Genomic DNA, 17,575 nt, shown 5'->3' on the forward strand with positions numbered 1-17,575 from the left:
GATGGGCATGATTAATCGACGATCGATAATTGATCGTTAAGAATTTCGTCGATCACGTTTATTTGTTATCGATTAAACTAATGCAGGTTGCGTTGCGTAGTGTGAGTCTTGAAGCAATGGAATTAATTTTAGCGCGGAGGTACCTGCGCATCCCGGCAACGTCAGTCCCCTCAGAGCGGGTGTTTTCGGCGGCTGGACTGGCTGTCACCAGGTTGCGGTCGCGTCTGATCCCAGATCATGTCAACATGCTTATCTTTCTCAACAGAAATCAGTAGACTGGTGCAGAAGTTCTATGGGAACTTCATGCGTTTTCTCAGATCGGATAGCTAGCTATCTGATTTATCAAAACGATTCCATTTACACCTGGTCACATAAATGTGTTTTTGCAAAACGGATACAAATCCGATCTTGAATTCCCGCGCTATATGCATATTTAAATTGTTGCACATCATCGAATCGAAAGCAACTGATATGAGCTGCATTTTATTGATCATCAGCGAAAATTTCTAAATCAAAGACCGCAACAAGATATTGCGGCAACAGCCCTGGTAAGATCATTTCGGTTCTTTACTTTTAATGAAGATGATTGTGTGTTGATGAATGACTTTCACTTTGATTTGCGATAGTTTGCACGTTGGCTTGATGAATAGATGCTCGTCTGTGGTGATGCGTGTTGAAGTAGCGTCGTCATATCTGGATATAACATGACATATAGCCTATAACACGCTCTCACACGTTTATTTCTTATCATTTTTGGGATAAGTCAAATTTACATATGTGGTTTCAACAACCAGATGCATTTACTCTTGTCCAGTTTCGTCTGGAATGCGTCTCAGATCTCCTCCTGAAGTGGTTTGAACGATCGGATTTAAATCCGTCTCGAATGCGTTTCGGAGGGCATTTAGATTTGGTCTTTTCACGAGCGGATAGCTATCCGATCACAGAAAACGGATGAAGTGGCCATGGGTCTCTGTTTAAGAACGCCGGCTCGCAGCTGCAGGTTCCGCTGGTTTAGAGCACCGCAGGAATCTTCAAGTCTACCGAACGTCCAGTTTCACTGCCACAAGTTGATCATCTTGTAATAAAGATCTCATCGAGGACAAACAAACTGTATTTTTGTATTTTCATTGCATTTTTAATTTATAAAAAGTTAAAGAAATAATGAATTTCAATATAAAAATATTAATGATTAATCGATAGTCGATCGTAAATTCTCCCGACGATCGACTAAGAAAATTTAATCGAATGCCCATCCCTAATAGCAACACCCTGGAAACCAGCCAGAACACTTTAGCATCTGCATAGCAACACCCTGGAAACCTGCCAGAACACTCAAGCACCTTGGTTGTGAGTTTTGCATGGACACCACTCACATTTTCTTCGTAAAATCTAAACATCTAGGTCTGTGTTTAATTTCTCTTGTCTTATCATTAGTAGTTATAGTTAATCATGAACAGTTTCTTTGTTAGTGTGGGAGAGTAAGAGGAACATGTGCGTTAAGGCACACCGACTTAGAGAGCTTGAACAATTTGGAACAAAATCATGCAGGACAGATCGATTGGGACAAGGTTGTATGCAGATGTTTGCATTTATTAGCATATTTCTAGCGGATAATTTCCATATTCTTGAGCATCAGGGCTTCAGTGAGATGCTGTAATTCACATCTGGGGATTTACAACACAGACTGAAGTACGTAAATGACAGCGCAATAGGCACTATATGTGTGTGTATCAGTGTGTGGTCTCTTGATCTAAGTTGCTCAAAGAATTGTTTGGATTAATATAGACTACTGTTCAAAAGTTTAGGGTTAGTACGATTTTTTTTTTTAAGTGAAGTTTTTGAAAGAAGTATCTTATGCTCACCAAGGCTGCATTTATTTCATTAACTATACAGTAAAAACAGTGAAATATTTTTACAATTTAAAATAACAGTTTTATATTTTAATATGTTTTAAAATGTAATTTATCTCTGTGTTGCAAAGCTGATTTTCAGCATCATTACTCCTGTCTTTAGTGTCACATGATCCTTCAGAAATCATTGTAATATGCTGGTTTGGTGCAAGCTTTGGCTGTTTAATATTTTTGTGGAAACCACGATACTTTTTTCAGAATTATTTGATAAATAGTTCAAAAGAAGAGCATTTAGCCTTTAAAGTCTTTAACTTTTGATCAATTGAATGTGTCCTTACTGAATAAAAGTATTCACTTATTAAAAAAAAATAAAAATCTTACTGACCTCAAACTTTTGACAGGTATTTACGTATAATATTTATATTATATGTGTATAGTATTTTATTTATTTATTTTAAGGTACTTTAAAGATTACTATAGTACATGTCCCAAAAATATTTCCATGGTATCATGTTTAAACCAATAAGCATCCATAAAGCAAAAAGTATGTACCATAGTACATCACGTTTTATTTAAAGACTACGTCCGGATGGGATTCAAAACGATGAACAAAACACAGTCCATAAGTGTACATCAACACCCCCAAAGCTTCACAGTCCTATAGCTCGTCCTGGGTCAACATTTCATTCAGTAACATTAGGCAGTTTTGATTTATATGCGGTTTAATGTCTGATGATCGCGTTATTTTACATGTGCGCAAGCAATGCTTCTATAGCTTGTTTCTACTTCTTCCTCGCATGTGTTTTGATCAGGAGATCCAGTACTCTTTCAGAAAATGTGTAATAGCGCCCCCTACCTTGTAACAGTGAAATCATGGATTGTTGTAAATTTACGTCACTGGCAGGGAAGCATTGTGTTATAAATGACGGAAAATTACGTCAATGGCGGGGAAAGACGTAAAGTATGTAATACCTAAAAAAACAGGGTATTGCCAACTGTCTAATGTCTAAAACCATGATACTTTTTTATTAGTGTTGATAAATATATAGTCACTTTATTGATCCCCAAGGTTAAATTTTGTAGATTGTCAAACTCACCCACACACACACACGTCTGGTTCACTATCTTTGTGGGGATTATTTTTATCTGTCCACTAAGGTTTTATTTTTCCGCTTCTCAATGGACTGGAACTACTTTAATGACACATTCCACTAGATCCACAAGCCACATACAGAATTCTAACACACACACACACACACACACACACACACACACACACACACACACACACACCAGGACAGGAAGTTAGCAAGTCTCCCCAGACTTCATTTTTATGTGTCATCAGATCCCATATAGGAGATACAGCAATCAGTGGGAAGTACAGCCCAGCCATTTATAACGTTGATGGACCAACACGATTCATACGTACAGTCTGTGTGTGTGTGTGTGTGTGTGTGTGTGTGTGTGTGTGTGTGTGTGTGTGTGTGTGTGTGTGTGTTAAAGAGATCGGTGTGCATGCAGTACAATGCAATTCATTCACTCAGCAGCACAGCCTGACCCAATCTCTACAAAGTGCTTGCGAAGCAATTGTGTGTGTATGTGTGTGTTTGGCTGAACGCGCTCAGTTAAACCTGATTGATGCTCTTACACACACCGGCAGCTTTCTGACCTTCAAACCACCTCCAATCCATTTCCCCCCTCTCCCTGCTCTTCAGATGGTACGACCCTGTTATGTCCCTATCAGAGCACAGTAGGAATGGGTCATTGTACCTGTAGAGAAGGGGTGTTCACCAACGCTCATGCAGCTCTCTAATTGGACTGCATAAAAGAACCAGAATGAAGGAGAAAAAAAGAGCAGCAAATATTGTTGAAAATGGCAGAAGACAAAGAGAAGATTTTAAGGCCTATTGAGTCACATTTGAGTTATTCATGCAGTTACTTGTGTTTGGGGAGAAGGGCGAAAAATAAAAGGGGGAAAATGACAGGGATGAGGAAAGACAGGACAGAGGGAGAGAATAAGGCATGTATGATGTCTAACACAGAGACCAGCTGCTCTACTGTCACACATAAAAAAAACTCACTCTTTTTCTTATGCCTCTCTCTTTTGATGTGCTGATGCTGTCACTGCGAATGCATATTTCAAAAGAAGTGTGTGTATGTCAAAGTGTTGTTTGTTGTGGTTATTTAGAGATAAACTGGTGAATATGCATTTAGTTACAAGGATGTAGGTGGTTAGTAATGCATAAGCAACAAGAGATAAAAGATACAAGTTAAAGGGATTGTTCAGCCAAAATGACAATTCTGTCATCGTTTGCTCACCCTCATGTCATGCCAAACTTTGTGACTTTCTTTCTTCTGCAGGACAATGTATTTTTCCATGCAATTGCAATGAAGTAAGAGTAAGTAATGTAGCTTTCAAGCTTCAAAAAGGACACAACTAGATAATGAAGGTAGTACATGTAGCTCTATATTCTACAGACCCATAAGGGGACATGGTGACGGAAAAGAGATAGGAAGAAAATTTGTATTTAATGCATTTGTGTTTTCTTGCAAAACATTTGAGTTCCCTTGAGAGTCTTTGAGTTTGCTAGAGCTAGTTTTGCGAGAGAACGCAAATGTTTTGCAAATGAACGCAAACTTTCTCGTGGGAACCAATTAGAGAGAACATATAAGTATGGAAATATAATTTTACCTTCCATCTCATATTTCTTTTACATGTCCCCTTAGGGACCACATACGGACCACTTTAATGATCCAGTTTTATTGTTTAGAATAACATGTGTTAGCCAGGTTTAGAAAGACAGATAAAGAAGGCACGAAGATGAGGATAAAGTTTAAGAGGAGGAGGCTTAAGAGGCAGACGAAGGGACGGTGACAGGAGATGGCGAAGGGATGATGACAGCAAGACGACGAGACCCCGGGGCGATGGAGAATGGCCGGTGCAACGGACCCAGAACTCGATGACGACAGCCCACGGTGGAGTTGAGAGAGGGAGGTGCCAAGGTGGCTGACGATATCCTGGTGACGGTCGATGGAGGCCGAGCCGATGGATCCCAGAGCGCAGACAGAGAGACAATGGACTTGTGCAACAGCGCTGGTGGAGGTGGAGTTGTGGCGACGAGCGTCTGAGGTGGAGCAAGAGTGCCCGAGGACTGAGGCGGAGCCGGAGGGAAGGAGGAACCCGCTGTTACCGTAGGGGTGGAGGAACTGAGCGTAGCGTAAAGGCCATTACACACTGAGTCCGAAATTCGCATCCGAAATTTCCGCACGTAAAAAAAAAATTCGACCTCACTTTATGTCAATCACGCTTGCACACTGTCTACGAAACTTTCGTCCGTAATAAAAAAATTCGGATCGGGTTCGATTTTCTGCGTTTTTCGCATCCACAGCCAGTATTTTGAGAGTTTTTTTGACAATTCAGAGCCACCGTACAAGCGAACGACAAAATCTAGAATGGCGTCTGACAAGTTGATGTGCTTCGTCTCGCAGCACAAAGTACTGTATGAAAAACAAAAACGTGTGTGTGTGTGTCCATACCTTAGACAAACTGCCAGTCTCTGTTCAGGATCGATTGGTTCACGGAAATTGGTGGTCTTTTTAATATGTGGCTCCAGTATCGCTAGCAAAGCATCAAACTGTTCCACTGACATTCTGAGGTAAATTTTGAATCGCTCGAGATAATTTCGCAACTCCTTGATAAGGAAGTGAAACTCTCCTTCCTCTCGGCACAATCTCAGGATTGGATGGACCCAATATTTCCTCTTTCTTTTTCTCTTTTTAAGAAGAAAGAGGGCAACAAAATCATCCTCACTGCTTGACGAATCCATTTTGTATTTTTTGCGTTTTTTCAGCAAAGGTTTAATAAATACGCATCGGACTCGAGTGTGCAAGGTTTCTGTGCGTGACGAATTTTAAGGCTGACGAACACGAAAAAACGCATACGAAAATTTCGGACTCAGTGTGCAATGGCCTTAAGGCTTGCAAGTCCGTGGTGTAGTCAGAGTAATGACTGACCAAGGGGGGAGCAGGTGGGACGAGGGAACCCGGTGCAGCCGCTAGGTTGAGGGTCTCTGCTGGAGCCGAAGGTGGGAGTATCCAAGGCGAGGCAGATAGGCCGAGGTGGAGCGAAGGGATCAGAGGCCGGAGGCGGAGCCACAGGATCCTCTCGTTTGGGCGAGGCTGGTGGTTGCACAACCTGCGGTTCGACATCACAGCAAGGCGTTTCCGAGGAAGACTAAGAGCTGCCGGTATCCAGCAGAACAGGGTCATCTTAGGGGCAGGTGACGGCAAGACAACAGAATTATTCCATGTAACTAAAGAAATCGTGGCTCATCCGAGCCACCGCATCAAATTTAGCAGTGTATTTCATTGTTGGTCCGGTCTTCTGTTAGCCAGGTTCCGTCAGACAGATAAAGAAGGCACGAAGATTAGGATAAAGTTCAATTGCAGAGTTTAATAATAAATCTAACAGTTACTACAGATAAAGATGCTAACACAAATGAGACAGGACAAACACTGAGTGAAAGTGAGAAACTTATATACACATGGTGATAACCCAGATGACGAACAGCTGTGATGATTAGTGTCCATGGAAACTGATGAATGGCAGGAAAACTCAAACAAAGGAACACGTATTGAATGAAAACAAACTAAAAGTCCATGAAAACTAAACTAACAAACATGACGAACCTGACATACCGTGAGGCTTTGTAAATTATACATTTAAAAAAATGTATCTTTGAAATTTAGAAAGGTTTAGAAATACTTAATTTCTGCACATAAATCTAAAGCAGAGCATTTCTTCTGACACAGCTTTTGCAGGATTTGACCATCCGTTTTCCACAGAGCGATGAATAACAGCTGGATTTGAGGACATCTGAAAACATCTGTCACTAATACGAAGGTCAAACTAGATGAGTCTCACACACACACACATCCCGCCTACAGCTTGTCTATGTCAATTCATAAAATTCTTGGAAAGTCACATCCCAGATTAGATTCTAACTCAAACTCACTCATGCACACACTTTTCAATCCATTGCATTGAATTCCATAGGGAGCACATATAGAAACTAGGGGTATACAAACTTCCTTAAATGTAAAATAGCAAACTAAATATGAAAATAAATGATCAAGGACATCTTAAAGGGATAGTTCACCCCAAGATGTTGTCATCATTTACTCAACCACATATCGTCAAAATGCCGTCATAAAGCATAACAAAGGAAATCCACGACTCGTGCAATATATTTTAAGTCTCCTAAAGTGATACAATAATTTTGTGCAAGAAACCAACTAACATTTAACCCTCTATGGTATGCATTATGTTCTAACCATTAAATATTTTTTCAAATAAGTTTTTATTACATTAAATAGCTTCAATCATACAAATCAAAATATTTTTGAAAAAGTAGTTGTTCTATAAAATTATGATTTTCTATTCTATGTAATTGCACATTTCTTTTAGAAATGTATAGATTTATATACTTGGAACTCATGCAAACCAAGAATAAGTAGATCCCTATCATTTAATCCCTATCATTCCCAATCATTTGGCTAAGTCATCCTCACTCTCATCACATGGAAGAGCTAACTCTGCACTCTTCCTATTGACCTTTCCGTAAAATATTGCTGTATTCATTTTCTGTAAAGAAATCAATTTGTTATTTATACATAAATACAACTATACTACAATAAACACTTCAAATAAATAAATAACTGCAATCATATTGTTGATGCTACTATCTATAAAAAGAAATCCCAATGGGAAAATACATTACTGCAATTCCACTGTGGTACAGCATTGCCAACGGCAACATACCTATTTTTCCATAGTGGTACAGCTTTGTCATATGGAAACAATGATATTTTCTCAATTTACAGTAAAACTATGTTAGACGAAGTTGATTTGTGAATAAAAATATCTAATTTACTTATCAAAGATGCCCCTTGAGAAGAGCAATTTCTGGAGCACTTCAACGGGTATTTTCTGTGTGAGGGTGATAGTGGGAAAGAGAGTTTTGGACTCGGAAGTGAGTAACAAGGAAGTGAGTAGAAATTAATTGTTGCCATATGGCAACGCCGTACCATAAAGTGTTAAGTTATTTGCTGCAAATCTTCCCTTCCAGCCATTGTGATTTAAATTAATTAGACTCCAGATATGTGAATTGAAACCAACTTTTCATTCCATGATTCGTTCATTTGTAAGTCAAGTCAGGCATCACTATTTCTCTGTTTGAACACTCTAAGGGATATTGTATGATTTCAAGAAGACTTTTATGATGCTTTTGTGTTCTTTTTGATGCTTTAAAGTCTCAGTTCCTCATTCATAGTGATTGCACGGAAAAGAGTGACAGCCTTTTGTGTTCCACAGACGGTTTGGAAGGGCATGAGTGTGAGTTAAATAACAACAGAATTTCAATTTCTGAGTGAAACTAATCCTAACCAAATTTTGGATGAAAAGACCACTTCATGTGAAAAATACAGCAAAAAAAGAACTGGCCACAAGTGCATTCTAAGGTTAAAGTCATGTATTAACAGAAGCATGCATAAATACGTCATCCTGCTATACTTGACATTTCGGTGTCTCTGCTCAGACCACATGTACTATCTGCCTTGTGACATTTAAACCTCTTTCAGATGGAAGGAGAATGGTTGAAAGGGCAATGTTTTCCACTGTTCTGGGTTTTTTCGTATTTTCAGCCTTTCCACTCCATTTCCTAAAAAGCATATCTCAACTTGATGTCTCACTCTTTCTCCCTCTCACTCTCTCTCACCATTGTACTTTTTCTCTTTCCCCTTTAATCAGACTCCTTTCACACAGACATCAATGCATGTTTGATTGACATATTCTACTACCGCTTTTTGATTGGTGCATTTGCAGGAAAAAAAAGCTTCCTGTTGTTAAATTGACATGCTGACTTCGATCCCTCCAAAGTGCAGTGAAGTAACTTGCACAGTTTACACCAGATGATCATGGGTCTGACCACAGTATGGTACTCTACATTATTTTGTTAGCTTTGGAAAAAGAATGGAGAGAATAAGTTTGTTTTGTTTTTTTACACATTTTTGTTTTTCAATTGTACTTTTTAATTATTATTTACAAATTGTATCATTATACTTAAGAAATATAACTTAATTTTTAATTATTTTAAATTAATTGTAATATTCATCAATAACCATTCAGAAATGTCCTGTTGCATTCTACTACTTCTTGAGTCTCTCCATCTTTGTCTGACTCCGGTTTGAACATAAAAAGCTAAACGTTTTTGAAATTTTCAGTGCATGTCTGTGTGAGGTAAAAGAACACGAGCTCTTGAAGCTCCGCCCTCTGTGCCGGGAGCAGCAGCTCATTTACATTTAAAGGGACAGACACAAAAACGGTGCGTTTTTGCTCACCCTCAAAAAGTGACAATTTTTACATGCTATATAAAAATATCTGTGGGGTATTTTGAGCTAAAACTTCACATACACACTCTGGGGACATCAAAGACTTATTTTACATCTTGTGAAAAGGGCATTATACCACCCCTTTAAAATAAATTGTGTGTACATAAATAAAAAAATTAAAAATTGTAATTATATAAATATATAAATTAACTTAGATTTTTCCTGTAAACAGTTCACTCAGAACACCATAGGAACCACATAGCAACATGTTGCAAAACACTACAAACTTTTGCACAGGCAAAGAGCACTTTTTTTCTTTTTCTTTTTTAAATATCCCTTTAAATTATGTATTTAAATGATGTATTATATACGGCCTATTGGACAACTTTTATTCGTTTTATTGTTTTATTTATTCGGCAAAGCCCATTTTTTTTAATCCATTTGGTGGTCGGCTTGTATCTTGTGTGAATGTATCAAGAAGAGGGAACTTCCACGACTAACCCTAACTATTTCTGGTGTGCAATGGCCTTTATTTAAAGCATTGATTTCAAATATTGTCCTGTTACAAGACACAATTCCAAATATTTCCCTTCCTTTCTGACCTTAAAGAGATCTTCAAATATTTCATCTGATCTTTTTCTTTCTGAAGCACTTGTGATTTTCGTCCCTCTTGAGATTCCACCTTTTCTAAGATGACCTTTCAGCGGTAACAGACTGTATGCAGAAGGTCACGCTGTAATAATCTTCTTAATTGAGAAATACAAAGGGCTTTGAGATCCTGCCAGAGCAGAACATCACAGGAAAGAATTAACATCCTACCATGGTTACAGTAGAAGTTTACATGTTTTGAAGAAAATGTGAGTGGTGTTTGTCTGCGAAAAAGTCGCCATGTTGTAAGGATGATGCTAAGTGTTTGGAGTGTTTTTTAAAACATTGCTATCTAGTTTTTATGGTGTTCTGGGTAATTGTTTACTAGCAACAAAAATCAATTTTTATATATATATATATATATATATATATATATATATATATATATATATATATAATTAGATTGCTTAGAAAAGTATTAGTGCTTCTCCTCAACAAGTCACACGATTTGATGTTGATGTTCATATGAGTCTTTTTGTCTTAGTTTCCAGTAAAAATATCATATAATTGTGGTTATTTTTGTCTTATATTTTAGTCAAAATATCAAAAAATATTTGTAACAAGATAAATGTACTGGAGAAGCAACACTACCTGGAATATTAAGACTTGTTTTTATTGTTTGTATCTTGAAAATACGTGTATTATGTCTTACTGCACTGGCAGTGGCAGATTTATTTAAATTGTTTTAACTTTAAAGATACTTTCTCAAGTACATTTATGTAAACAATTTTTCTTCAAATATTTTTTGATATTTTTACAAAAAAATTAGACAAAAATAACTGTTACGAATAGTGCTTGTGCAGTGATTCTCCATAAGAGAGCATCATGTCTGCTACCGGATCCTGATTACTGGTTCTGCAGCCAGTTTAGCTTGAGGCTCACTGCAGAAATCACCTCTGCTCTGTGGAAACATCAAAAGAGCTCAGATCAGTGAGCATTAGAACTGGCCTCAGATCTGTTTAACCCTGTTATGAAGACGTGCAGCGATGAAATGAATGCTGTGTCCATGCTGCGGCTTCGGAAGATTGGGATAATGTCCAGCTGTTTGTCCACTGTGATCTCTCTCTGTGTGTGTGTGTGTGTGTGTGTGTGTGTGTGTGTGTGTGTGTGTGTGTGTGTGTGTGTGTGTGTGTGTGTGTGTGTGTGTGTGTGTGTGTGTGTGTGTGTGTGTGTGTGTGTGTGTGTGTGTGTGTGTGTGTGTGTGTGTGTGTGTGTGTGTGTGTGTGTGTGTGTGTGTGTGTGTGTGTGTGTGTGTAACTATCTTTGTGAGGACTAGTTTGAGCTTTAGATCATTGGAGTGAGGACAAAGAGAGTGAAGTGAGGACATTTTGGCCGGTCCTCTCTTTCTGAGACCCCTTTAAAGGCCTGTTTGAGGGTCAAGACTAATTAGGTTATGGGTAGGTTTAGGGTAGGGGTTCGGGTTAGGCACTTAGTTGTGATGGGTAAGGTTAGGGTAAGCGGCTAGAGATTGCATTGTGTCAATGAATGTCCTCATAAAGATAGATGTACAAGAGTGTGTGTGCGGGGTCAGCAGAAGGCCGCTGGATTCGGTTGGTAAGATAGGGTGTGAACTTCCACTTCATTACACTTAACATATACACACACACACACGATGGAGGCACAGTAAATGTCCAGCCAGTCACACTGGTGTAGATTCTCAAGGGCAAAAGTGAGACTTCTTCTGGATTTAGTCTGTCTCAATTTTTTCTGTTTCTTCATGTATTCATCACAGAGTCGATGATGGTGAGATCAGATCATATCGGCTGTTGTCAGACTCCTTGTGCAAACAAAAATTATTACAATTAATGGCAAAAGAAAAAAAAAAGTGAAATGTAAACTGATATTTCCTAGAGACAAACTGCAGCAAAAGATATAAATAACTGGCTTAAAACCATTTTTTTTGTAAAGTAATTGCTATATAGTATTATAGTAATTTTTACATAAATTTACATTTTGTCTTTTTTTTTTTCTCTCTTCAATCTGTTGCTATTCTTGTTCAGATGGTATCATATTTATGAAACGTTATTCATACAAGCAGTGCTAGACTGCTTTTTCAGTAACAAAATAAAAATTTACCCCCAGGCACGTCGCCCTCAACACACTTACATTTTTGATTTGATGGATGGGTTTTTCATGGGTGGTCTGTAGTACAACCAGCCTCAGCCCACACACACACACACACACACACACACACACACACACACACATGCTGTCTGCCAAGAACATGATTGGCACATATGGCACAGAGTCTTTCTCTCTTACACGCACACAAACAACGCAATGTCTCATCATCAAATGCAAACAGTGTGACAACTCATGCTGTTGCACTCATTAGCTGCACATATGAAGCATTTTGCACTCAGCCAGACCCGTAAGATCTCCATCTTTAGAAATGCAGTAAAAACATGCTTGTATCAGCAGTAAAATCGTCTGCTTAAGAGATGCATCTCTCCAGAGCAGGTGAAAAAAAAAAAAAAAAAACGGAAGTGTTTTTGCCTACAGGCGTTTGACTGCTCGGTCAGACAGCAAGTGTGAACTTCCTGTAAACTGGAACATCTCTCCACCTGTCACAGCCAAGCTGACAATCACACATACTCATTTTTTTGTGATGAGTAGTTCAAATTAAAGTAGTTTTTCAGTGGTCTTGTATTTGTCTTCAAAGCTGACTAGAAGAAAAATAAGATACTCATTTATTTAGTATGCAAGCTACTTAAAAATAATAATAAAGATGTGTATTACACTGTAAGAATTGTTATGTGCAGCTTATAATTAAGTTTCATTTTACTACCCTTAAATGATTTTGCTGGTTTAACGTAATGTTGCCAGATTGTTTGGATGCTTGGATGCATTTTTCTCATGAAAATGTTCTTGCCCGTGCAAAACTTGAAGCTAGGGAATTTCTGGGTGATTACTAGGGTGTTGCTATGTGATTGCTAGGGTGTTCTGGGTGCTTGCTTACTGGGCCTTGTCAAAAGATCCGACCTAAATCTCTAGATATGGATCAAGCACTCCTTTAATGTAATTCTATGGGATGTTTTCCCCCCACATTTTCATTGAAAATGTAATACACCTCTCCTCAACAAGCTGCATGATATTATTCATGTCCACTGCACGAGAACGAACACTGTGGGTTGAGCTACAGTTTAATGCATTGTGTTTATACAAACCTTAGATATTAATAAATTGTGATTCTAGCCATCGCAAACCTCACTAACAACAATCATAATCGGAACTAACATAATCATAATGATACTTATTGAAAGCATACGCTTTTGCAGAAGGTCATGACCCCAGGATTTCAACGAGTTGATGAGCTGGGATGGAAGGATGATGAAAGAGGGAGAGACCGTTCTTTCATTCAGTTCTCATTCTCCTTTCTAAACATCACTCTAATTCTCGTTTCATTCGACAGCCTATCACACCCACACCATTCCTCTCCCATACTCATTCATCTTTCCTCTTGTCTCATTCTCTCTTTCTTTATTCCTCCCCTCAGGTCTTTTTCCTTCCCCTCCCATCTCTCTCTCTCTCACTATTTATTCATTCAAACTGTCTCATTTTCCTTCTATTTCTCTCTGCCAGGTTCCCTCACCTATTGTTTTTTTTTTTATTCTTCAAATCTCATTTTCCTCCCTCAAGGAAAGTGGTTCTCAAACTTTTTCAGGTGGTGGACTCGTTCCACAGAGATTGCGGACCACTTTAAACTCAAAAACTGGGGGAAACCACCAACTACCTGAAGAATTACCTGCAGTTTGGTCTAAAAAGTACAGTTAATTTTGTAAAAATTACTGTTTTATGCCACGTGGTGGTAATGCAGGTGGCCATTACACCTTGGGTGTGCATTATTTTTTCAATAATTCAAGTTTTTTGTCCTTAAAACGCTCTTTGAGAAAGAGAGTATGTGCTTTCCGTACGCAGTAAAATGTAATTTTGTGCCAAAAAACATGGGAACAATTTGTAGTTTTTTTTTTATCCTATTGTTTGCTATAATTATTTGCTTGGTCAGTGTCGTTGTGGGTTTTGGTTATTTTGCAGTTGTAGTCTGTAAAGACCTTTGAAATAACTGAAATCATGTGGCGAAGTGATACAGTATGGAACTGTAATGCATTAGACCTGCCTGGAACTACTTTAGCCGTGCGTTTCCCTGAAAATAATTGCACACTAACATTCGTCAACCAATCAGTACAGCCCCGTAGTATATAAATAATTTCTTGTTTTATTTATACTTTTTTATTATATGTTTTTCTATGCAGAATATTTCCAGACTGCTGTTTTGTTGAAATTAACTCATTTCTATTTTAAGCTAATTAACCTAAATGAGACTTTATCACACAATAATGTCAACATAATTATTCAATGCATTGTTATGATTATATCAATCAAGATATTAATTCTATGCTGGTGCTCTTTGTCAATTAGAATGATTTGATTCTGTTTATTTAGATCTATTTTTAAGCAGACAATCTTGGATACCTTCACGGATCTATTTGAGAACTACTTTTCTAGGAGCTCCTCATCCCACTCCATCTTCATCACTGCATTTCTCCTTCTCTAATTTCCATCCATCCATCCATCCATCCTTCCTGACTCCCTGTGTCGACTTGAGTTTACCTGTCACGTGTGTGTGTGTGTGTGTGTGTGTGTGTGTGTGTGTGTGTGTGTGTGTGTGTGTGTGTGTGTGTGTGTGTGTGTGTGTGTGTGTGTGTGTGTGTGTGTGCAGATGGATCGTTCTTAGACCCTTGGCTTGTGACCCTTTGTGTGATCAAGGCTGGCTTAATGAGCACTTAATTAAACACTCAATGAAGAGATGGATTTAGAAAAGGAAGAAGATAAAAGAAGTACGAGTAGAAACACTGACACAGTGGAAATTCTCACACTCCCAAGAAATAATCACACCTGTGATGAAGTGCGTGTGTGAGATAGAGAGATAAATGGGTCCCTAATTCTCAGACAGAAGGACAGTGTGTTCTTGATCAGCAGGCCTTGGCTGAAGTTTCTTAATTATGCCTTAATTAGCACAGTTGCTTCGTTAAGCCACTTCCTCTTCCAAGGCTGAGAGGGAGCAGCAGTGGGATCTCTCATATCCGCAAATTTAATTACTCCCTCTTTCAAGTTCATTACCCTCACTAGGTCAAAAAGTGATAGCCTTTAAAGCCTCAGTGTATTTGCTGAGGTTTCATCAATAATGTTGTCGGCCAATGTGTATCTGATAATAATTTAATGGATTGTGATCGTGCAAGAATGATGTGAAATGATGACACAGCTACATTTTCAACAATTGTTTAAATTTTTTTTGCAACAAATTTGGGATTTATTCAAGCTGTAGTGTGTCCTCTACCTCTAGTGGCACTAAACGGAATTACAAAAATAAAAATCATTACCACAGGAGTTCTGGGGGAAATGCTAGGTTGTTTCTTACTAGTATACGCAAAGACTTAAGATATACAAAGACGGTGCACTCGTATTACTATGAGTGGGAGAAATTGCAACACACAATATTGCAGAATAAGTCCCGCCTTCTAAATAAAAGAGCCAATCGCCAATTGGTAAAGTCATTGCGTCACTGCAGAAGCTCCAGCTGCTACAGAAAAAGTCAGTGTTCTGAGACGCGTGCTTATGACTGTACAAACACATTGGCTGGTCCAGCCTGAATTCCTCTTTTTTTTCATTTTTTTTTTCATGATTTGAGCGTTTAGAAACTAAATTTATGAGACAGTTTTTGTCTGATTTTATTTGTGATTTCAATTATGAAATTTAATCGTAAGCTTCGTGAAAATCTTTGGATAATTTGATGTTTACCCATTCAAAGAGAAATGAGCTGCACTTGCATGACTGAAAAAATCGTCCATTTCAAAGATGGCCGCCGAGTGAAATGACTTTCCTTAAAGGGACTTTGGTATAAGTCAAAAGAGCCCAACTTCAGGTTCTATGATATTCTGGTCTTTGAGTATGGCTCCGTTCTCTCGTTTTTTCTTTAGTCTTTATGAAAAACATAAGTCTGATTCTGAAATGTGCTATGGACATGAATTGTGCCTCACATTTGGCACGTTTATGCAATGAGTTGCATACCACAGTGTACACTTACACAGTTTGCGGCACTGTTATTTTAGTATTATTGATATAATATCATAGTATTTATTAATATTTAGAATTTTCATTTAAATTTTAGTTTGTTTTAGTAATTTTGTTACATGCTTTTGTTATTTGTTTTTAGTTATATAGGGATCAAGAAAGTATTTTAATACACATTTAAATGGTTACATGATCAATAATTCACATTCATGTGGCAAAATCTGCAAGGCTCAAAATCTTGAGAATTGGCAACGGAAGCAGAAATGCAGGCAACCTGTCAAGGTCCCTTTTTACCCTAGCATTGAATGTTTGATTATATTTCATTTAACGTTCATCATGTCTGTGAGTCCCTGTGATTGAGCTCAGCAGAAACTCTACAGTAGCTGTACGTCTGGAGATCTGACTTACCGTTGTTGGTGCGCATTGACCTGCCAGAGATGCCATTAGATCCGATGGGGTGGTGACCTCCTCCTCTGTCCACGCCCCCGGCCTCGCCTGGCTGTTTCAGCAGTTCTGTCAGGGCCCTAAAAAGAGACAGGTTTGTACACCATCAGTTCCTCAGCAGGGCACTTGGCAAACAAGGGTGATACAAACCAGACATGATCCCACACCAGAGTTTTGCATTCGATCCAAGTCACGTCTCACTTATTCAAGTCATTTGTCTTCAAGTCTTAGAAACCTGGAAGACGTGTCTTGATGTGAGGAATGAACATGAGATTTCCGAGAGCGGTGTGATTTGTAAACCGTGCTAATAAAGTGCTGAAGATTAATTTTAGGAAAGAATTATGACATTGCGAAGTATTTTTATCCGTTTTCTGTAAATAAATGTTGAAATTATGGCAATTATTTGTGTGATTAAAAACTGCAAAGTGAAGATAACGGCGTCGCGCGTTAACATGTGTTAATCATGCGTTCATATGCGCGTGCACGAAATGAAACGCGCACTTTCCAGCAAAACATCTGTGGGGACCAGTACAATATGGGCATGATGGCACTCCTCATTAAAGGCACATATCCTTTTAAAACAAGACAATGATTATCTAGTCTCCAAGTCAGTTTAGTTACAACTCTGCAATGAAGCAAGATGGAAAGCAATGTATTGACATTGACTATTGATTTATAGACTATACTGCATTTAATTTTTGATTGGCTGGACATACTGGTCAATATGGATGCACATCCCTCAGTAAATAATAACCATCAAGTATCACGTATTGCTTTTATCATTTAAAACACAGTTAGCTTTTATTCATTCACAGGGTGCATTTTTTATATCAATAATTTAAAATGTCATTTATTGATATTAAGAATGTACTTTTTCTAGTAACAATGTCTGTTTCGGATATCAGGAATTTACATTTTCATTAGTACTAGTTAAAGGAGGAAGGATTGTAGTGGGAGCACTTGGGTGTCAGGTGTGACTGTGTGGCAATGGCAAATGGTTTACACGGGTCATGGGTCAGGTAGAAGGGCCCCTTAACAGAATTTTGCTTAGGGCCCCAGGGAGGTCAGGATCGGCTCTGATGTTCATGAACGAATCGCTTTTTTATTGACAATGTGTGAACACCTTGTAAACTTAAGAGACAAGACTTTTCTCAACTTCCTAGGTTGTCTGC

At 38.3% G+C, this 17,575-nt stretch overlaps 1 protein-coding gene and 1 long non-coding RNA gene across 6 annotated transcripts in view; one reads left to right on the top strand and one right to left on the bottom strand.

The window, feature by feature from the left end:
- LOC309493155 (protein shisa-9) overlaps positions 1-17,575 on the bottom strand; it is a gene marked incomplete at its 3' end in the record, with an annotated part of 102,909 nt that overhangs the window by 21,838 nt on the left and 63,496 nt on the right. For all 4 annotated transcript variants that reach the window (XM_082162264.1, XM_082162267.1, XM_082162265.1 and 1 more), the window contains one exon: positions 16,368-16,483. In XM_082162264.1, the coding sequence (XP_082018390.1) occupies positions 16,368-16,483 (116 nt within the window). The remainder of the gene's footprint in view (positions 1-16,367; positions 16,484-17,575) is intronic.
- The window catches only part of LOC309493229, a 57,900-nt gene that overhangs the window by 21,716 nt on the left and 18,609 nt on the right, over positions 1-17,575 (top strand). The window lies entirely within an intron of this gene.

This window comes from Leuciscus leuciscus, assembly GCF_965113295.1.
Source record: "Leuciscus leuciscus genome assembly, chromosome: 1".
Classification (NCBI taxonomy): Eukaryota; Metazoa; Chordata; class Actinopteri; order Cypriniformes; family Leuciscidae; genus Leuciscus; species Leuciscus leuciscus.